This window comes from Amborella trichopoda, chromosome 8 (genome assembly GCF_054954075.1).
Source record: "Amborella trichopoda isolate Santa Cruz 75 chromosome 8, AtrichopodaSantaCruz75HAP2 v2.0, whole genome shotgun sequence".
In the NCBI taxonomy this organism is placed as follows: domain Eukaryota; kingdom Viridiplantae; phylum Streptophyta; class Magnoliopsida; order Amborellales; family Amborellaceae; genus Amborella; species Amborella trichopoda.
This window is the reverse complement of record NC_142343.1, coordinates 12619000-12641482: the sequence shown is the minus strand read 5'-3', so window position 1 is coordinate 12641482 and position 22483 is coordinate 12619000. Positions and strand designations below refer to the sequence as shown.

Genomic DNA, 22483 nt, shown 5'->3' with positions numbered 1-22483 from the left:
ATTAGAGTATTTTATTTTAAATTTTTAGATCAAGTGAGCCGCTAACCATTTAATCTATAGATCGATGCATCATAGTATTTTATTTTTAATTTTTTTAATCTAGATCTGTTGCATCATAGTATTTTATTTTTAATCTTTTTTTCTAGTATATATATGAAATATAAAATTTGGTACCTTCCATCACCTCAATGGGGTGCACCTAAATAAAATATTAAAAAATATTTTTGATAAAATACAATGACCAAAATACGACTAAACTTTCAGGGAAGTTTAGTTAATTTGTTTTATTGGGAATATTTTGCATGTTTTTTTATAGGTGTGAGTTCTAGAGAGGATTGGATGACCAAATTTTGGTGTGAATGTTTTTTATAAAAAATATTAAAAATAAAGTAGTATAGAGGGTGACATTGTGAACGGGGTCATCTAAGCCGTCCATTTAGAATTGAAGGTTGGATAGGGGAAGTATAGAAGTTTTATGCTGTAAGAGAAGCATAGAAAGCTTGCCCTTTTTTAATACGTACAAAAGTGAAGTTATTTAGATTGCTTGGTTAGCAACATAATTAGCAAGTCGGCTTTAAAACGCAACTTTTTAAAAACATGCAGCTTCTGTGACTTTTTGAAAAGATCGGCAAAAATAAGCATTTTTTTCACATAAACGTTTAAAACGCTCCTTATTGATCTTTATGAAAAATCTGCCCAAAAACCTTCGTGTTTTTTGCGTGTATTTTTTTTTCCCTAAAGGATGAAATTTTTTTTCCTATTTTATGTCTTTTTTATTTCCATGCTTTCCGGAAAGTATATTATTTCCAAAAAAAAACTTCCCAAAAAAATAAATTTTTATTCCCAAGTATATTGTTAAGGTTTATTATCTTAGGGTTTATGCTCAAATCCAATGATTCAAATTAGAATAAAATACCACAAAAACCCTTGAATAAAACATCTCCAAATTTCGACTTGGCAAAATTCCACCAAAAAATGCATCCAAATTAGGGCTCAAAGACCTATTTTATCACAATTTATACAACATCTTAAATCCCTAAAAAAAAAAAACAGACTAGAACTCAATCCCCAAACTTAATTCATGACTGAAAATCTTGGATTAGTAAAATCCCTAAAACAAAAAATTTAAAAATAATAATAATAAATAAATAAATAAATAAAAACCAGATTAGAGCCTCAATCCCCAAATTTAATTCATGACTGGAAATCTTGGATTAGTAAATCCCTAAAACAAAAGGCTAATAAAAAAAAAAAAAAAAGAACAACAACAACAAATTAGGGATCAATCCCCAAACCTAATTCATGACTGGAAATCTTGGATTAGGGTTTATGTCCATCTTGTTCTTCATCTTCTCTAAGATTTTATGTCCATTTTGTTTTTCTGCCTATGCATGCTCTCTTACTCTGCGTTTCTTTATGGAAGATTTTGCATTTGCTCTTCTTCTTCTTGTTCTGTGTTTCTTCTTGGTCTACTGCATTTGTTGCTAGTCTAACAAAAAAGGTGTACATCGCTTAACTATGGTTATAAAGGGACGGTCACCGTAAGGAGAGAAATGAATATACCCAACTCAATTCTACTTATTTCATATTGCCCCCCACTCCCTTTTTCTCTTTTCTTTTTTTTTTCTTTTTGCATTATGTACTAAGTATGTGTGGTGTTTGTTAAAACATTTAATGAGAAAACTTATATCGTATATTTATCAGCAACTTATCATTTTAGTTTTTTTATTTTTACTTAATTTTATTTTAATTTCTACTTAATTTTATTTTAAACATGCCCATTTTTTTTCACTCCAATTTTTTGAGCCTAATCTGATATATTTGCGATATTTTTACATAAAGTATTTTTGCTGATCCGAATTTTTTTCGTGATTTTTTCATCCGAATTTTAAAAAAAAATGATTCATTTTCGATTTTATGATAAACCGATATACTGATCTTCCCCGACTTGCTAACTATGGTCAGCAGAGATGAAGAGGTTGATTAGTAATCCCTCGTATGACGGATCGAATGGTGTTAAAGTAGTGTTTCAACACTATGCAATTTCCAGAAAGAAAAGTTCACATGCGCCTGCTGACCTAGGATGAACGCTATATAAAGTGTACAATCCATAAATAAGGTATGGACAGTGGATACAAAAAAATATCAAAAAATTGTATTTAAAATTTTAAAACTTTATTTTTGTTTTCTTTTTATATTCATGCTCATTTTAGTCTAGATGATGAATCTACAAAAACATTAGATGAATATTCCATCTTTAAAATGGATTTTAGAGCAGGGCTGCATATTTACATGAGTGTGCCCACTCACAAAAACCCATCTTTTCCAAAATCACTGATATGGACGTGAATCAGTAAAACCACTCCCTCATTATTTTTCTCCTTTTTTAAAAATAAATTAAAACCACTTGTCGAAAACTTTTTCAAGTCTCTTAAATCCTACTCCATAAATTCCAATTGTATTTTTCAATTTATACTATCTATTTTTTATAATTTTTAAAGCATGATTTAGATTGATCCAGACCTGATCGATTTAGATTACCAATCTAACGATCCGACACAAACGTGAGTGAACAATCTACCCTACCAATCTAAATTGTAAACATTATTTAAGATATTAATAAGATTGTCAACCTATCTTTTGTATATAGAGATCACAATCATTTCCACTACTTAAATGTCAAATTGAATAGCTTGAGATGAATCATGAAATCTAAGAAATTGTTTTTTTTTTTAACTTTGCATCTATTGAATGATGCTCTTACGATCACCAACTTTGAAATTTAAAAAGACAATAATGATTGTAACGTCCATAAAAAAAAATTAAATAGTCTCTTTATAGACAATCCCTATGTTAATGGGGTACCCTTCTTCCTTTTTTTTTTTTTTTTTTTTTTTTTTTTTTTTTTTTTGCTTGCATAGTTTCTTTTCCATCGAGAGGACTTCTCACAACTGAGAACGAGATTCTGAGTGGAAGTCGATCACCTTAGAACTACACTATAATGCAGTTCCGGCACCTTAAAATCATTAAATTGATCATCTAGCTTATAACAAATATGGATAAATAAATAATAATTTTTAAGCCCTAAAATTAGATTATTTGGACCGTGTTTAAACTTTTGTAAATCTATCAGATCTGTATTACAGAATCAAACGCAAAAAAAAAAAACTTTCTAGGTCATCGTTCCACAGGGAACCGCATCATCTATTTGGATCTTGCAGGGGTTACTTCTTGAAGCAAAGCATAAAGTGACTCCAAAAATTAACCTCCCACACCGTTCAAAAACTCCAAGCTTCTGTTCCTTCACTTTCTTAGAACTAAAAAAATATTTGGGAATAGTACATGTAATTTTAAGTGGATCTCTTCGTAGAGAGAACTAAAAAACAAACACAAAGATCCAGGTAGGAAAAATCTTTGGGAATGGTACTTGTAATTTTATGTTCCAAGATTACTATCTCACGTAGAAGATGGAAAAGTATATAATAAGACCATGTGCCTTTTGGCACACAAGAAGCTCGCAATCAACTTTGGACGGTGACGTGAAAATGGCCACATCAATTATGCCAAAAGTATAAAAGAAAAACATTCGAGCTTTGTGACACACCATAAGCTGTGCAATTTAAAGTGATTGTCGTATTCTTTTACCAAAGCTAAATATTCTTACAAAATGTACACAATCCCAGTTGAACGTGAGAGACAATTACTTAGATTTTAGCAGGATCATAAGGCAGGGAGAGAGAGAGAGAGGGGGCGTTTAACAACCAAAATAAAATAAGGCCTTTTCCCAACCTCTGCAGCGAAAAGTTTTCCGGAGAGAGATTTAGACAGGCCTCTGGTGATACAACAACTTGATACACATACACTAGCAAACCAAACCAACAAATTCATATATGACAGGGAGCAATGGGTTCTATCTTTGAATACCTAACCCATTTCCCTATGGTATACATTATGAATCTTTCTTTGTCCTCATATACTGCAATGCATTGAAAACCACTCGATATATGTAGGTTATAATGGCATCGATGCATGATAAAATAAAATTCCAAAAAGAGGAGGGCCAATAACAGGGATATAATAAGCGGAAAAACAAGCTTATAAGATGGCGAGGATAACGTCCCACCTGCATCACAATTCACAACTATGAAGAAGACAAATGATACTGAATAAATGAATGCTCTCTATACCATTTACTCGAAAACAGAAAAACAATGCTCTATACTAACCAAACTATCGCCTAAAGTGACGCAAAATGCAACTATAACAAATATAACCATCAAGGAAAAAAACTACCAGTTCGAATTTTCCTCATCTAGGTTGTAAAATGAAATAATTGATGAAATGCGTTTTGCAACTAAAGCATTCAGTGTTTATGGAGTTTCTCAAATTGAAAGAATTTGAGTGTTGCAGCCAGTGAAGGTCTTTATGAATCCTCTAAAGAAATGGAAATATGCTACCATATGATCATTCTGATCAACCCCAAGCAGTTTCCGTCAAAATGCCAGAAAACAGTAATTCATCACTTCTATAAGTCATATGGTATATTTACACAAAAAAAGACGCGTGTTGAAACACTCGTGAAGGAAAAAGGCTAAATATCACTTTCCCAAGAAAAACAAGTTTTTTTTTTTTTTTTTATTATGGTAACTGTATTAAGCTAAGAAGAGAGTACAGAATGTGTGAAACGAGGGGGACAGGATACCAAGAACACGGGTTCCACCCAAACAATAGGCTACCCACAAACAGGTGCTCTATACAAAAACCATGAGGAGGCCAAAAACTGATTTTCATTGTTGAATAGAACCTAAAAGGATATCAATTCCACTCTGCGATAAGGAAACCAAGCAAAAATAGTTCCCTAGGGATGAGTCAGGTTGGCATGAGATAAGGTGGCAGCTGCCTTTGCTATGAAATCAGCCTCACCATTTGCTTCTCTCCAAATGTGGTCCCACAAGATTTGTAGAGTCCTTGTGAGTTGACAAATCTCCTCGAATATACTGTCAAGCCTCCAAGGCCAGGGGGCTGAGCCTGAAGCCAGGCTATTACACTGTAAGAGTCCCCTTCGATAGTCACAGACTGCCCCCAATTAGTGTCAAATATTTTAAGCTCTTCGCGGAGGGCTGAGGCCTCCGCAACTGTTGAATCTGAGACACTTATAGGAATAGAAAAGGAGCAAAGGGTATTGCTGTTGTAGTCGCAAAAAAACCGCCTATGCCTGCAAGGCCGGGATTTCCGAGAGAACACCCATCAAAGTTAAGTTTGATCTAGCCTACTTTGGATGGTCTCCAAAGGGAAAGAGCGAGGGGGCCTCTGAGGTTTGAAGGAAAGATTAGCAGCCCAACAGTGGAGAAAATCAGAGTGACCAAGATTTATGAAGTGCTTGTGGTGGTAGCCCAAAATATGACAGCAGCTTTGATCTTTTCTACTAGAACATCCAAAGCAGATCGTTGGCTTCAAAATATTCTGAGGTTTCTCTCAGTCCAGATTATCCAAAGAGTGGCAGCCACGAATGCCTGCCACAACAGTGTGCCAGGGGGTTGAGAAAGCTGAACTGAGGAGATGAGGGACACCTTGGTGGAGGCTATCTTGCAGTGGATAAATACGTGGCCATTGCTCTCCTCGTCTTCAGTGCACATATTGCATCTGTTTGGGATTTGGAGTCCCTTTCTTTGTAAATGATCGATCCACTGTGAGGGCTCTCTCAAATGCAGCTATCCAATTGAAAAATTAAATTTTGAGGGGACCAGAGGAATCCAAACTCTATTCACAATAGAAGAGGGAGAGTGAGGGGCTTTGGGGATGGGCTAGAGATGAGTAGAAGGCGGTTGTCAAGAAAGATCCTGCGTGGTCAGGGGTCCAAATAAGACCGTCTTGCCCTAGGTGAGGCAGGAAAACAAAGTTAAAGAGTGTTGGAGAGGGTTGTGAAGTCCTGGAGTTCAGGGTCCGAAAGGGGTTTTCTGAGGATGGGACTCCACACCCTCCTATTGCCCATCAGCTGGAACTGTGACACCTCCACAGTTGCAGTAGGGTCACGGGCCAACAAGAATAGGTTAGGATAGAGCTCTTTAAGGGGTGCAGTCTCCAGCCAACTATCAATCCAAAAGAGAGTTTAGTCGCCCTGCCTAGCCCTGTACCTGATCATGGACTGAAAATGTAGGTATGAGCGCAGTATGGCTTTCCAAATCCCAGAGGAGTCTCAAGAGGGACCCAAGAGGGATCGGAACTACGGTATTTAGAGTTGATCACTGCCTGTCATAAGTGGTTGCTTTGGGTAGCTAAACGCCACCACCATTTCCCAAGTAATGCAACGTTATTGTTTTTGAGGTTTTGTATAACCAGCCCCTCTAGAGATTTAGGTTTGCATACATTATGCCAAGAGATGAGATGGATCTTCCTTTCCCACTTACTAAACCACAAAAAGTTTCTCATCAACTGCTCCAAACGGTGAGCCACCATGGCTGGCATATAAAATAGCGACATCTGAAACACAGGGGTCCTCGAAAGGGTGGCTTTTATCGAAGTAAGACGACCGGCCGGGGATAAAAAATCTGCCTTTCCACCTTGCCAATCTTCGGTCGTATTTATCTATGATATGGTTCCAAAGGTTAAGTCTTGGCTTTCCTATGCATAGGAGCAATCCTGGGTAGGAGGAACTGATGCAAATTATTGGTGATTCTTCACAAATCAGCACCTTAATTCGCAAAGAGCTCTATAGATAACAAGCCTTAAAGAGAATAAGAGTTGAGAATGAAGGAAAAATCACAAAACCATGGGGAATCCACCTCCCAAAGTTTATTCACCAAAAGTTCTCTGTAGCAAAATAACAATCTAACTCCCCTACACCCTTCAATAACAAGTACTTAAATAACTCATAACCCTAAAAAGCTCCTACGAAATCCTAGCCATCCATTCTATTTAATCATAGCCACCCATTATTAACTTAAAAATAAATGACTAAACTTGCCCCTAATGAAATAAAAGAATAACAATTGAAATAAAAAATAAAACCCAAATAATTCCCCTAATTACATTATTGCCCATTTCTTTCCCCCTTGTGTCCTATGAACCTTCTTTGCCCAACCACATACTATTGCCTGGGGCATGGTTGCATCACTACCCTAGCTGAAAGGAACTCGACTCTGGCAAGTTGGCTTCAACATAGACGCGGTATAAATCTGGATCTACCCTTTTGAACTCTTACTCAAAATCCACGTGCTATCAGAGTATTGCCCACCCTTCCATTTGACTAGATATTGGTGATAGGAACCCTTTCGAGTTTGAAAGCTCTCCTTTCGCAAATACACCATTACTAAGTCACCCTCCTTGAAAATCTTCTTTTTTATGCTCATTTGAGGCTTTTCGATACTTTGCACTCTTGTCTTCAATTTTCTTCTTAATTTGAGCTTGCAAATCTCTGATATGCTCAACAAAAACATTGCCATCATCACTTATCTTGCTTGGCATGGGTAATGGCACTAGGTCAAGCACATGATTAGAAGTCTGCCCATTAACAATCTCAAATGGTGATTTTCCTGTAGACTACTTTACTGAACTGTTGTAAGCAAACTCAATCTGAGACAAAGCGAAATCCTAGTTAGATATACTCTCAGTTAGATATACTATCACCAACAATAATCCCGTTGTTGCCTTGTCTACGACTGAAGCAGAATACGTGGTTGTTACCGAGGTAGTGAAAAAAGTCATTTGGCTTAGAGGGCTTGTAAGCGATTTGGGACTTACGATAGGATGGGACTATTATTTATTGTGACAGTCAGAGTGCAATACATTTGGTGAAGAACCAGGTATATCATGCAAGGACGAAGCATATTGACGTCACATACCATTTTATTCGTGAGATCATAGCTGAAGGTGATATCTTGTTACTGAAGATTGACATTAAGAAAATGTTGCAGATATGTTAACAAAGCCGGTTCCATTACAGAAGTTCAAGCTATACCTGGACTTGACTAATGTGTTGCTCAAGTGAACGCCTATGGAGGCGTATGTGGAGAAGACGATTGATTGACATCTCTTTTGCATTTCAAGCTAAGGTGGAGATTTATTGATATTTATCTTGAATTCTTGATTCCCTAATTTTAAAGGATTGATTTCCTTTAATTTAGGTTTCCTATTTATTTGGGTAGTGCCTATTATTTAGGATCTAAGTTTGTGGATAAGTGCTACTTAGATTAGGATGGAGCCTTAGGTCCACAAGTAGATAGAGATAAAGTTAAGATTCCTAACTTTATGGGAAAGGATAGAGCCCCACGTACCATCTTTTGGAATTTGCTTTTTCTATATAATGGGTTATGAAGAGAGAGAAAAAGATCCAGAAAAATAGGGGGAAACTTTTGGGGGTTTTTGAAGAGAAAAAATTTTAGAGAAGGTTTTGTGGGAGATTGATTCGCTCTCTCAAGTAAGTTGCCTTGTAATATTCTTTCTTTAATTTAGTGAAAAACATCGATCGTCTTTACCCGTGGATGTAGTCACAAGTGTGACGAACCACATAAATCCTGGTGTTCTTTTTATCTATTATTTATTTCTTGCTCTATCTTTGTTGCTTGTTGCTTGTTTTTGTCGATTCTTTTTCTCGTACTTTATTTTCCAAAAATCAACCCAGCGGGTTTAGAACTTTTGCGCACAACATAAGCAACTTTGGGCCCTCCTCTTTAGTGGATTTGGGTGGAAGAAGTTGCTTCATAGGGTGGAGTATGATATTAATGCCATCCTTGACAAAAGAATAAGTGTTTGGTCTAGTTTTATGCACCATATCATGATCATAAAGCCATGGCCTACCAAGAAATACGTGACATGCAACCATGGGTGCTACATCACACCACACTACATCTTTAAAATTAGTACCAATAGTAAAAGAGATTAAACAACCAACAAGAACTGGTACCTCACCTCCTTTCTTGAACCATTGGATATGATATGGGCATGGGTGCTTATGCTCTTTCAATTGACGTTTATCCACAATCTCTTTAGACACAATATTTTCACTGCTCCCACCATCGATTAGTACTGTGCATAACTTGCCTCCTGATGTGCAAGTTGTTCGAAAAATAGTGTTGCAACCACTTCTCTTCATCACAAGGTTTTGGGGTTGATAGCATGGTTCGCTGGACAACAAATGCTTCACCCCCTTCATCTCCATACAACTCCTCAATCTCACCTGTGAAAGGCTCAGTTCCTTCGCAAGATTTGCTCATCTCAATATTACTCTGGCCCTCATAGGTGCATCCTTCATTGGCTTCTACTTCATAATTTTCTTTTGCCAAGTTAACTTTGACACGGGATTGATGTGAGGGGCAATTTTATGACCTATGCCCAAGCTGTTGGCACCTGAAACACACAATTTGAGTATCATCACGAGGTGTTTTAGGTGCTCCCACCCCTCTCGCAACACCACCTCCCCCATGTTAGGCTTTGGCCTAGTTGGGAAACGCTAAGTGGTTTGGTTCCCGCACCCCATAGGTGGTTTTCTAAAGGTTAAAGCTTGTTGCCCCAGTGTTAAAGTAGAGCCTCTTGTCACTGAACTATTCATCCCCATGCCCAGATTGACTATTTCCTCTACTTTGAGGGTCAAAGTATAGGCATCATACATCTTCTAGATGTTTTTGAAGGCCAATTCATTCTGAATGTCCGGAATTAGCCCATTCAAGCAACCACTTATTTTTTGATCTTCATACTCTTGTAAATTTGCCCTAGATGTCAAAATATAATATTCCTCAGTATATTCACTCACCGACTTTTCTCCTTGCTTGAGGTTTTGACACCTTTGGTATAAGGTTCGGGCATAGTTTACTAGTAAGAACTTTCGGCACAACTTCGTCTTCATCTTCTCCCATGAATTAATTTTTCCTTGCCTTGTCGGAAACGATCCTGCTGCAAATCATCCCACCAAACCAAAGCATGCCCGAAAAATTTTGTGGCTATTATTTTACCTTTTTTTGATCGGTTATATCTTTATACTCAAACACCTTCTCTATTTTACTTGGTCAATCAAGAAAATCATGTGCATGAAATTGACAATAGAACTCTTTCCAACAATTGAAGAATTCATTCAATGAATTCCTCATTAACCGGAGCCGCCCAAGGTTGGTTAGGAATGAGATATATACCTCTTTCACCTCTGCTGCCTTTAGTTCCAACACCGGTCTTCCTATTCCTTCCACCCCGAAGTTGAGCGACGCCTTGCATGAGCTCATCTACTTTCTCAGCTAAGGGCATGAATTTGTTTACTCTCTCGGCTAGGGCTTGAACTACTTTAGCCAAAAAATTTAATCCTTCGAGGGGTGTCTCTTTTGAAGCCATTGGAACCCGCTCTGATACCGATTGATGCAACTTAGGGTTGATTTTTCACAAATCAGCACCTTATTCACAGAGAGTTCTATAGATAAAAAGCCTTAAAGAGAATAAGAGTAGAGAATGAAGGAAAAATCACAAAACCAAGAGGAATTCACCTCCCAAAATTTATTCACCAAAAGTTCTCTGCAGAAAAATAACAATCTAACTCCCCTAAACCCTTCAATAACAAGTACTTAAATAACTCATAACCCTAAAAAGCTCTTACGAATCCTGGCCATCCATCCTATTTAATCAAGACCACCATTCTTAACTTAAAAATAAATGACTAAATTTGCCCCTAATGAAAGAAAGAAATAGCAATTGAAATAAAACATAAAACCCAAATAATTCCCCTAATTACATTATTGCCCCTTTCATTCCCCCTTGGGTACTACGAACCTTCTTTGCCCTGCCATGGACTATTGGCCGGGGCATGGTTGCATCAGGAAGGCAAGTCATCCAAAGAACAGCCCCAGTTCGATGCGAGTGATCTCACGATGAATGGGTCCAAAGCCACACCACTCATATATACCTCTTTCACCTCTGCTGCCTTTAGTTCCAACACCGGTCTTCCTATTCCTTCCACCCCGAAGTTGAGCGACGCCTTGCATGAGCTCATCTACTTTCTCAGCTAAGGGCATGAATTTGTTTACTCTCTCGGCTAGGGCTTGAACTACTTTAGCCAAAAAATTTAATCCTTCGAGGGGTGTCTCTTTTGAAGCCATTGGAACCCGCTCTGATACCGATTGATGCAACTTAGGGTTGATTTTTCACAAATCAGCACCTTATTCACAGAGAGTTCTATAGATAAAAAGCCTTAAAGAGAATAAGAGTAGAGAATGAAGGAAAAATCACAAAACCAAGAGGAATTCACCTCCCAAAATTTATTCACCAAAAGTTCTCTGCAGAAAAATAACAATCTAACTCCCCTAAACCCTTCTATAACAAGTACTTAAATAACTCATAACCCTAAAAAGCTCTTACGAATCCTGGCCATCCATCCTATTTAATCAAGACCACCATTCTTAACTTAAAAATAAATGACTAAATTTGCCCCTAATGAAAGAAAGAAATAGCAATTGAAATAAAACATAAAACCCAAATAATTCCGCTAATTACATTATTGCCCCTTTCATTCCCCCTTGGGTACTACGAACCTTCTTTGCCCTGCCATGGACTATTGGCCGGGGCATGGTTGCATCAGGAAGGCAAGTCATCCAAAGAACAGCCCCAGTTCGATGCGAGTGATCTCACGATGAATGGGTCCAAAGCCACACCACTCATCTTGGACTTGATCTTATTAACCATAAGGCCCGATGTCATCTCAAATAATTTGAGGAATAGGTGAAGTGTCTAGTTGCTCCAAGGATGCCCCACAAAACAAATCAGCGATCCTGAGTTGCCAATTTTGAAGCCTTTGAGCAAGCCAAAATGTTTTGATCTGCTGAAAATTACAGCAACAATCACTAAAAGAAAGGGGAAAGGGGGTCACCCTGGTGGAGTCCCCTATAGGAGGGGAAGAAGCCTTTGGGGGAGGCATTGATTAGAATGGAGAAATAAGGACCTGAAATACAGCCTTTGATCCAAGCTCTCCACCAATCACTGAAGCCCATTGGACGAAGAGTCTCATCAAGGATGGACCAATCGACATGATCATAGGCTTTCCCCAAATCGAGTTTGATGATTAATCCGGGTAACTTGGAACGATACCGAGAGTGGATGGCCACTTGGGCAACGAATGCTCCATCGAGAATTTGTCTCTCTTTAACACAAGCTCCTTGGGTTGGCGAGATCACCGAGCTAAGGACCTCTCGCAATCTAGAGGCAAGAACTTTGGCAAGCATCTTATAAGAGCTATTGTTCAGACTGATTGGTCTAAAGTCTTTGAGTTCTTCAACACCATCATCTTTAGGAATAAGCATAATAAAGGAAACGTTCATTGCGTGATGAATGACCCCTCTAGAACGGAATTAGTGGAAGAAGGTGAGAAGATCCTCTTTTAAAGAATCCCAAAAGTTCTTAAAAATTGCATTTGGGAATCCGTCAAGACGCAGGGCTCGATCTTGGTCGAGATAAAAAATTGCCTTAAGGATATCAAATTCTTCAAAGGGCCGCTCGACCCAAGCAGCAGAAATGGGGGTAATGGTTTGGAAAGAAAGATCTTCCAAGAAAGGTCTAGGGCCTCGGGGTGCCTCAAAAAGTTTCCGGAAAAATTCGGTGATTGCATCTTTGATCATGGGTGCTTCCACAAGCACAGTATCACCCACCTTTATCTGAATGATAGTATTGTCCCTACTTCTACAGTTAGCAATTTTGTGGAAAAAACCGGTGTTGAGGTCACTGTGTTTAAGCCATTTTACTCGTGATCGCTGGACCCAAAAGATTTCCTCTTTCTTTAAGAGAAGTTGGAACTCAAACTTGGCATATCGAAGTAATATCTCATTGTCTGCAAGAGGATGTAGCTCTTCGGTAGAGTCCCGCAGTTAATTGGTGTGGAGAAGGGTGGCCTTTTGGGACCAAAAGTTTCCTGGTAGTTGGGCACTCCAAGTTTTGAGAGATCCCTTAGGCATTGAAGCTTCCTTTGGAGTCGATACCCAGCCCATAGAGAAGGAGGTCCACCAAGTCTGAAATTGGTTAGAGAAGTTACTTTCCTCTAACCATGCCAACTCGAACCTAAAGGGTTTGGAGGTACGAAAGGCTGGAACAGTGTCCAACAGAATTGGGCAGTGGTCCAAAGTGGGCTTGGGGAGGGAAAGGGAATGAGATCCAGGAAATTCAGCATCCCAGTCCAACGAGATAAGAAATCTATCCACTTCGGAAAGAGTGGGATTGATAGAATGGTCTAACCAGGTGAAGGAGGCTCCCTGGAGAGGTAGGTCTATGAGTTCTAACCTTGAGAGAAGATCAGAAAATTCCATCATTGATTGGGAGACCGACACGTTGGAGTTTCACTCAACCAACCAGGAAAAACAAGGTTCTTAGCAAAATCTTTTCTCAGTAAAATCTATGGAAACTGCAAAAGTTAATGGCTGCAAAAGTTAATGGTTTAATGAATAATATGAAAAAGATTGGTGGACCCATGGATCCAAATGAAAAGGTCAAACTCCTACTTAGGAGTGTTCCTTCAACCCTAAAACTCTCAAATTATATTTGTTACACTCCAATTTTACAAATCTTTTTTAATTGATTTCGAGTTTCAAGAATGCCCCATATCAAAATCCCCTCGAATACTTCGTATGAACGACATATCTGGAGAATCTCGTGCTGAAAATCTTTTGTTTCAGAATGCATCTTAGGATAAATCAAAGATAATTCGAGAGAATTTAGGTCACACAAGTCCGCCTAGATTGGTGTTTTGGCTGTGGGTCCAGCTGTACCCTACAGACCAGCAAACCGACCATTTTATATATATATATATATATATATATTAGAATGAAATATTCCCTAAATGCATAACTGTCATTGAAAGGCTTCCACATAGAGTACAGATGGAAAATGATTTTGAGGGTATGCTACAAGGTCAAGGCTATTTAATTTGCGGTTAGGGTTCATGAGAATGTTCTGAATATGAAGAGCAGGTGACATTAGGATACTTGGGTGGTTTTCAAATCACCTGAAATTCATTAAACTCCCTCCAAAAAATTCATCACAATCAAGATACACATTGTCTATAGAAGACAGGAGTACACATCAAAACTTAATGACAGCAGCTCAGAATAGTCTCAGAATTGGGACTAGGACTAACTGCGAATAGCCTGAATGTTCATATATTCAAATTTTTTGCAATATAGAGACTTAAAGATAGCCTGATTGGTTCAGTATGAGTTCCCCTTTGTGTGCTTCCTCTGGTTTTCACCCAACCTACGGGATGCCTATTTTTGCTTCCTGTGTACTATCTCTCTTAATCAATGTTCAAAAATGCGGATTTGCACCCCTAGGCGTTTTGGGTGCCTGGCTGCCTAAGTGTCCACCCAGAGACAGCGTCAGGGTGCCCTCACCAAAATTGAACTTCCCCCCTACTACCCCAAACAAAAAAAACAGGGGAGTTCTTAGGGCATGTTTTAAGTTTTTTGGGAGTTTTTAGGGCAATTTTAGAGCCCCTAACTCCTCGTGAAATAGACAAAAATGTAATAGTACAATCACATAATAGATTTACGGATACAAGTCTCAAAGAGATTGTAACTTGTAAGACATTAAAATGCTTGAAATCCCAAATATCATTGTAGGAAACTAAAAGTCTAGACTAGAAACACTACACAAAGTCAACAAGGCAAAATAAAAAAACAAATACATCAAGTCATCAACCAAACACGTAAATATATTATAAAAAATCAAAAATAAAATAAAAGAAAAAACGCATGATTCGCGACATAATATGTTGTAATAAAATAAAATCAAAACCCTCTTTCAAATATGACAATACTTTAAAAATATCAAAATCAAATCGATGTCGGTGCAAACTTCATCTATTGGGTCGCCAAAAGTCCTCAAAATCAACTACTAGAAGCTCTAAATCCACCTACGAACTATTGCCTTTGTTTTGGGAAGAAATCGCAAAAATCAAAACTTTGTCGATCTTTCGATAAATCACAAAAGAGTAGCTTTTGTAACCCTAAAAGCCACAGTTTTTGTTTTGGGGGTTTAGAATACCCCCCAAAACCCATTTCACACCTTTTTTAAGGGGGGAAATGATATTTTTTTTACCCTCACCGAGGGTTTTTTTCATCCTTCTACAAATTGTCACTAGGCGGCGCCTAGGTGGGTGCCCAGACTATAGCGCCTTGCCCGCCTAAGCAGGCGCCTGAAGACAAGCTGCATAATTCCACTGCACAGACAGTGCCTAGGTGTTTTTTTAAATTTTTCGCCTACGCGGCCAAACTTTCTAACACTGCTCTTAATACAAGGTAAACAGTTTCGAAAAAGTGCTAGCGCATTTAGTTCAGCTTCGCCAGCTTCGCTGAAACTAGCTTACATTGAAGCACAACATCAAAACCACTTAAGCTTGACTCAGATTGATCTGAAACTGTAGTTGACATATTCCCAAGTCGTAAAAGCCTACTGACCAAGTTTTACAGAATTTGGACATCAATATGGTGCTTTTGAGTTCACTGCTGTTTGATAGGATAAGTGCCCCTGAACAGCAATGAAGACCTGGTACGATCAAGCCTGGTCCTAGTTCCAAGCGGATAAGCTTCAAATAGTTAGTGGATCCGTTTGGATAAGGATCAACTTATTTCCAATGAATCTTAGCCATTGAATAACTGGAATCACTCTGGACCGAAACCCATAGTTCATGTTTATCTGCTTCTTGGCTCCCAGAAATCTAGGGAAAACTTTTAAACTATGGGTAATCCTGGTTGACAGAGGATAGGCTGACATGTGGTATTAATCCCAGGGTGTTCTTTGCTTACGATAATAAGATAAACTCAAAAGGATTTTGATCCAAGTTCTTGGATCTACTAAGACGAAAAACAGCTAACAGCGATCAAGGATCGAGACAACCAGGTCTCGCGATGATGTGTGGTTTTTTAGTTTAATAAACATATGAATAGGTCCTCTGGAGAGGTCTGATAAAAAACGATCAATATCTGAGACAGTAAACTTGGATGATCAGAAAGATCAATGCCAAAACTATCGAGTTTATGGTTTTGTCGTTTCATTGTAGTTATGTCTTCAATCTTCAATTTTATATAAAGCTCTAGGAAAATCATTGGAAATAATCCTTGCTTGATGCTCCATCTCTCAAGAAAAAGCTCGAGATCATCATAACAACAAGATGACAGTGATTTGAGTTCAAAATTTTGGTCTAGACAAGGTTCAATAGACCAAAGTGAATGTTAAGAAGTTCAAATTAGAATTCAAAACTCAGTGTCTCAGTCAGTTCTGATTGGATAACCCTAAGCCAGCATGCCCTCCTCTGGTGACATGTTTGCCAGAAAACACCATCGGATTGAGAGATGGACTGCTGGGAATCTTAAGATTATTGAAACATTTAACATAATCATCCACTTCAACAAACAAGGGGGATATAAAAGACACACTCCTCTTCGATTTGGAGAGAACAGGGTGTTAAGCGGTGACCCTGCAAAAACATTGTCTCACACCTTCCATTAATTCTATTGGCATTGATCATTTGCAGAGAAACTCATAGACAATGAAAGAGATCAAGGTATACATGCACCAAGCATCTTAGGGCACCAAGGTTACTGTAGTCTACTATCAAAACTAGATCTTTTGCAAGGTATTATTAGGTTTCTTGTGAGTTTTGGTTTTCCTTACGTGTCTGTAATCTCCCTCTGATCAAAATTGTTCTGCTTTTGAACGAAACTTAAGTGGATGTAAATGAAATTATAAGGTAACAGACGGTCCTTGGAAATCCTTCCTTTCCAATTTTAATACAAAAACCTTTGATCTTGATACGATCAAGGGTAAATTTGAGTTCTCCCTTTGTGTGCTTTCTATGGTTTTCTCTTCTTGGAGCCATCTCTCTTTCGGTCTACCTTTAGTACACATTGAGATGAATCAGAGGAATGTACAAGTAGCACAACCTGTATGTAAAACAAGAAATTTTTGTCCTTGGCATTTTCCCCAAAACCGTGTAAGGCTTGAATCTTGAGCAATGTTCATTTAAGTGCATCAAGCACCTTCCAAGTATATACCCTATTATCAAGAGTATCCAACAATTATTAGGGCTCATTAAGGTAGACTTTCATTGATCGCAATATGCAGTCAGGTAAAATGAAGAACCATAGAGAGGAATGTACTGGACTACTGGTGCATGAACAGGGAATTCTTAATGGTCTCTGGATTTTACCAGAACCCCTTTGAGGCATCAACACTTGAGCAGAATCCACTTAAGTAGAACTGGGAGTTTCTGCTCCTTCAGGCCATGCAACAAACAAAGCGTACAGAAAGGACAGCATTAGAGAATCATGCTACACGTAGTAGCAAGTCTAGACTTTATTTGAATGTACTTGGTCATATTTAATAAAGTTACGGAGCACCCAGTAGTCTGATGAAGCTATATGTGTTAGTCAAACTACATTTATCCAGTTGCAAATGGAGTTAATATCAGAAAGAAGAGAGAGTAGAGTCTCCAGATGGTGTGATTAAGAACTTGTGGGACTTAAATCTGATGACACCTATAGCGCTTACCGAAGTCAATTATAACATAGAACTTGTGGCCTAACTTTAAAATATCTGCAGGGAGAATACTAAAACATACATGACAAGATAAGTTTATAATACCAACCTATCAACAAAAGACGAACATAAAGTAAATAATAGCACCTATGAACATAGACAAGTAAATAGTGAGCATTTAAACAGGCAATTGTCATTGGAGAAATTTATCAAAAAACACATCTTTGTAGTAGTGTAGGCATGGATTAATGTCGGAACTCATTTTCATTAATATGAATTCTATGCATGAGGCCACAAACACATGTCCAGATTCCATTTTATCTTTGATAGGTACAAACAAATTTATTTCTTATTCAACAGAAAATAGTATCCAAGTATAATTGCTTACAGGGAAAAGTAGGTCCAATGCCTCCCAGGCCGCATGACGAACAGCTCTTGTTGGATACATTGGAGCGCCTGGAGAAGTGAAGCTATAAAGGCACGCTTTCATCCGTGTGCTTGTAGTCAGTCTTAGCTCCAGTCCTGAAAAAGTTCGTTTTCCATGATTAACTTGGGTTTACATAAAAGTTTAAAACCCAATCGAACTACAGAACCATGAACACAATAAAATATGACTACAAAACATTTTGGAAAAAACTCCATTACGGGAATAACAACACAAAAAGGTGTTTTCCAACAGTTAATGATTACCCTGAAGAACTTTCATTTGTGACAAGTAGTGCAGGAGTACAGGTTCCACCTTCAACTTTTGAAGCTGGATCATGAGTAACCAAAGGTAAAAGGATTTAGTACTACAAAATACAAATGCAAAAAAAAGACATGCTTTATGTTCTCTGCATACCTGGTCTGTAAACTCAATCACAAAAACATCTGCAGGCCCACCAACCAAGAAAGCATTTGGAAAGTTGGGAAAATGAAACAGGAATTCATCTAGTTTGTCAACTGCGAGCAATGGTATGCGTAATTAAATTTACTAAAGCAGAAACACACTTGTTTTGCTGATATCATACTGCAAACGGACAAAGACGCACCTATATCATAGAAAAAGAGAAACCTGGACAGCAGAAGATATAGATCACGTCGGGACTGGAAACAAGTTTAGACAGGGGCTACATTAAAGTTCAAATACTAAAAATACATGTAGAAATTGTAGGTTGTATACTTTGAAACATAAAAAGGAACAGTATCCGAATTATATGTTGAGAGAAAATGACAGATGCATGAGTAAGTTGGTTGCAGACCTGCAAAGGAATTTTATTTATGCGCAGGGGGACAAGTGTCACATCCTCAAAAAGGTACTATAAAACACATAAAAGTTAAGCAGATCAATTATCTTAACATGGAATACATCACGAAACAGAAAACACACAGTCCCAGCTCTCTAAAATCACTTACACGAAACAATGAGAAAAACCGTCTTTTATTGCTTTGAATATCAATCCTGTCAATACAAAAATTCCGACAGTTGCTTCAGCCAGAATAATTGGTTGCATAGAGCACAGAAAAGCACATTGTCACCAACCTAACTAGATTATTTAACTAAGAAATCCAGAGCACTTAGATAAAACTAAAACTTCCGGAGAAATTCAAACAACACAAGGGTTTCCTCATTTTTCAAAACTTTGATGGATGGGCACGAGCTTCTTGCACATGTTCAATCTTGTCTATACATGTGAGAAAGGAAGAATATTTCAAAGTCATGTCAAAATATTTCCGGAAGAATATTCAAAGTCATGTAATTTCACTATGCAAAATCATCTAAAATATTTAACTATTGATAACAAAATAAAATTGTCGATGTCCACATAAATCTAATCCAAGCAGTTGCATTTATAGCCGACCCCAAATAGTTGGGATAAGGCTTGGATGATAATAATGATGAAGCCGATGCATATATGAGCTAAAGATTCATATGTGGGATTCTTTATCAATTTCAAAGCAATGCCTCAACCCTAATATCCCAATAATCCCATGCTGCTTCATTTCTTTTCTCCTGGCTTGGCGTTTCTTTTGATTTATTTGGATTCCATTTCTTCACACTAGCAGTCATCTAATAGGCATCAAAGCAGTAACATGAGAATTCATACCACTAAAATGCTGAAAGAGATAGGCCCACTCGACTATACAAGGAATTAATGTTACCAATACTAAACATGGGATTATGCCAGTCAACATAAATAAGCTTGGGACCTTCTGTTGTGTGTGAACTTCAGTGACACATATAGTATACCCTGGAAAAGGAAATCTTCTTCCAAATCTTACATCATATTAATTCTTTTCTATCTCAAATGGCTCATGGGATTACTTCACATGTCAAGGCTCTAGCAGAAGTTAACAAATGGGTCTTTCATCTGTCAGAGCAGGCGATTATAGGCAATCTTTAGATTGTTTGGCGTCAACAGAAGCCAAAATGCCTGATCCCAGTTGCATGATCACACCCTGAAGCACAGTACTACAAGTTGAATATTGATGGTGCATCCTTGCACAATCCTGGTTTGGCAGGAGGCGGTGGGGTCATTAGAAAAAGTAATGGTGGATTTGTCGCGACCTTCACTAAACACTTTGGGTTTGCTTCCAATAACTATGCAGAATTCCAGGCTCTAGAAGAAGGTATTCTTTTAGCTATTCAGCAAGGTTGTTTTCCAATAAAGATAGAAAGTGATTCATCTCTATTGGTAGATGCTATTCAAAACCGACGTCGAACCCCATGGAGATTACAAACGCTAGCAAATAATTACCGTGCCAGGTTATCGCCTTACAAGTGGTCTATTGCCCTTGTTTTTCACGAGGTGAATATGGTAGTTGATGCCCTTGCTAAGAGAGCATCAGTTTACTCAGACGCCACGATTTGGCGTAGCCACCAGCCAGATTTTCTTTCTCTTGTTTTATTACATGATTTGGCACAACTGCCCTACTATAGGGTTGTAAGATAATATGTTCTTCATTTTCCAATTAATGAAAAATTCGGGTAGGGGGCCTTCTACCCCACTGACTTACCGCAAACAAAAAAATGGCCCATGGGATTAATGTCATAGTTGTGCAAATCAGTAACAGTAATGCCTCAGCCCCATCTTGTAATTATCCGGCTCAGTATCCATTTTTTAGTTTTTTTTTTTGGATTGTTTATTTCAAATAAAAATAGAAAAAGTTGTTGAGTCAACAAGTTTTGGCTTTGTCCAAGTCACAACCCCAGAGCAACTTCACTTTTTATGCAGACTCAAGCAAGTTACCAAATATGCATCAAGCCTTACATTGATCAAGAAAAACCTTTGCAGTCTACGCAATGCGTTTCACCAATGAGTCCCTCCACAGGCTGCACAACTCAATTGATATAAGGAATCTTTGAACCACAGATCAAGGACCTATTTCTACTTTTTCAATGATAGTCATGAGAATATATATCGGCATCCAAGTTAGTGATCAAAAAATTAAAGAGGCTTTCTAGAATACAACCTTGAAAATATGAAAAGAGCTCACAATGTTCTAGAATGACAAAATCAATAGCTAAATGCTCATATAAAAGTCAATAGAACAATCATTGTGAAATTTATAGTTTGTTCATGTAACCAACCAATCGTGAAACTCTCTCACTTACAGACCACTACTTGGCATATTAATACTAACTATGGATTAGGACTGCCTCCATTTACAAATTGCAAACAACCATGTAGAGATATTAAGGAAATGGTGATCCATGCCTACAAGTAGGAGAATTTCAAAAAGTACTTTGTCTTGTTGATGTATCAAATCTCCAATCATGGGGAAACGATTATTTTCTCATTATTTAACAAAATAAAAAAGGCAAAAATAGTTATTTTTCTCCCCATTGACCGTGTATGCATCATGGAATTATAAACAATTACGGAGTTCAAGAGACTAAGAAGAACAATATTGTCACTTTTTCACATTAACATAGACTGGGGTTTGCTAAAAGAATAGGGGCAAATTGGTCATTTTTCAAATCATTGTGTCCCACACACCGGTATAGAACACCACTGCCATAATATCTCTTCATGGCTTTTAAATAAGTCGATGGCAGCAGTGAAATGGATAACGCTATGAAAATTCCTAACTGCTTTTATCCAAGAAAAATAGTCATACCAGAAAACATTGGTAGCTCCTTGAACAAGAGCAGATGCATAACGTAAAGCACCATCTGAATTCTCAAGTGGAACTTCAAATAACTGAAACATGCAAAAAGCAGGTAACATGGATCAGGAATTAAAAGTTGGCCGTCATCAAAAATATTGAGTTATAATAGAAATGCTGGTAAGCATATAAAGTAGGCCATTGCCGAATGCTCGTAATAACTTTTTAAAGACCAGAGAATGCTCTCAATAATTTTTTGAAGACCAGAGAATTATCTAGAAATAGATTAGTGCTAACTAACAAAATGCCCAGATATAACATGGCAATTATCAAGTTGGTGTGAATCATTTCCTTTTGTAACATATAATTGGAGAATATTTGCAAAAGAAACTTATTCAGGAAATGTTATAAAAATTATATAATCATGATTCTTGGACACTTAAGGACTAGAACATTGTTTATAAGAGAAGCAAAGTAAAGAACCATATCTACAACAAGCAGTGAAATCATATGACTGCAATCCATACATGGAGAGATATAGAGAACCATTTGCTTTAAGCATTTAAAAATTGAGCTCCCATTGCTTCTGTCACACCACTACATGGTGACAATGTCAATGCCATGTTAGTGAACCTAATATAATGTGTCAATGACATGTTAGTGAACTTAATATAATGTTTCACCACATAATTAAACACATGGAGGCAAACCTTCACTTAATTCAACAAACAACCCATCTCTCTCTCTCCCCCAAAGTAAAGAACCATACCTACAACAAGCAGTGAAATCATATGACTGCAATCCATACATGGAGAGATACAAAGAACCATTTGCTTTAAACATTTAAAAAAAAATGAGCTCCCATTGCTTCTGTCACTAACAATGTCGATGCCATGTTAGT

At 37.7% G+C, this 22483-nt stretch overlaps 1 protein-coding gene across 4 annotated transcripts in view; it reads right to left on the bottom strand.

Moving 5' to 3' along the window:
- Positions 1 to 3618: 3618 nt before the first annotated feature.
- The window catches only part of LOC18435955 (K-stimulated pyrophosphate-energized sodium pump protein), a 36444-nt gene continuing 17579 nt past the window's right edge, over positions 3619 to 22483 (bottom strand). For 3 of the 4 annotated variants that reach the window (XM_020668296.2, XM_011625753.3, XM_088873844.1), the window contains 8 exons: positions 21595 to 21677; positions 18889 to 18934; positions 18735 to 18791; positions 18525 to 18579; positions 18335 to 18435; positions 18184 to 18247; positions 17882 to 18015; positions 3619 to 4123 (listed from right to left, as the gene is read on the bottom strand). In XM_020668296.2, the coding sequence (XP_020523955.1) occupies positions 3950 to 4123; positions 17882 to 18015; positions 18184 to 18247; positions 18335 to 18435; positions 18525 to 18579; positions 18735 to 18791; positions 18889 to 18934; positions 21595 to 21677 (714 nt within the window). In that variant the 3' untranslated portion in view covers positions 3619 to 3949. Of the gene's footprint in view, positions 4124 to 16704; positions 17231 to 17881; positions 18016 to 18183; positions 18248 to 18334; positions 18436 to 18524; positions 18580 to 18734; positions 18792 to 18888; positions 18935 to 21594; positions 21678 to 22483 lie in introns of those variants that run through there. The other variant, XM_088873843.1, reaches the window with a different exon arrangement.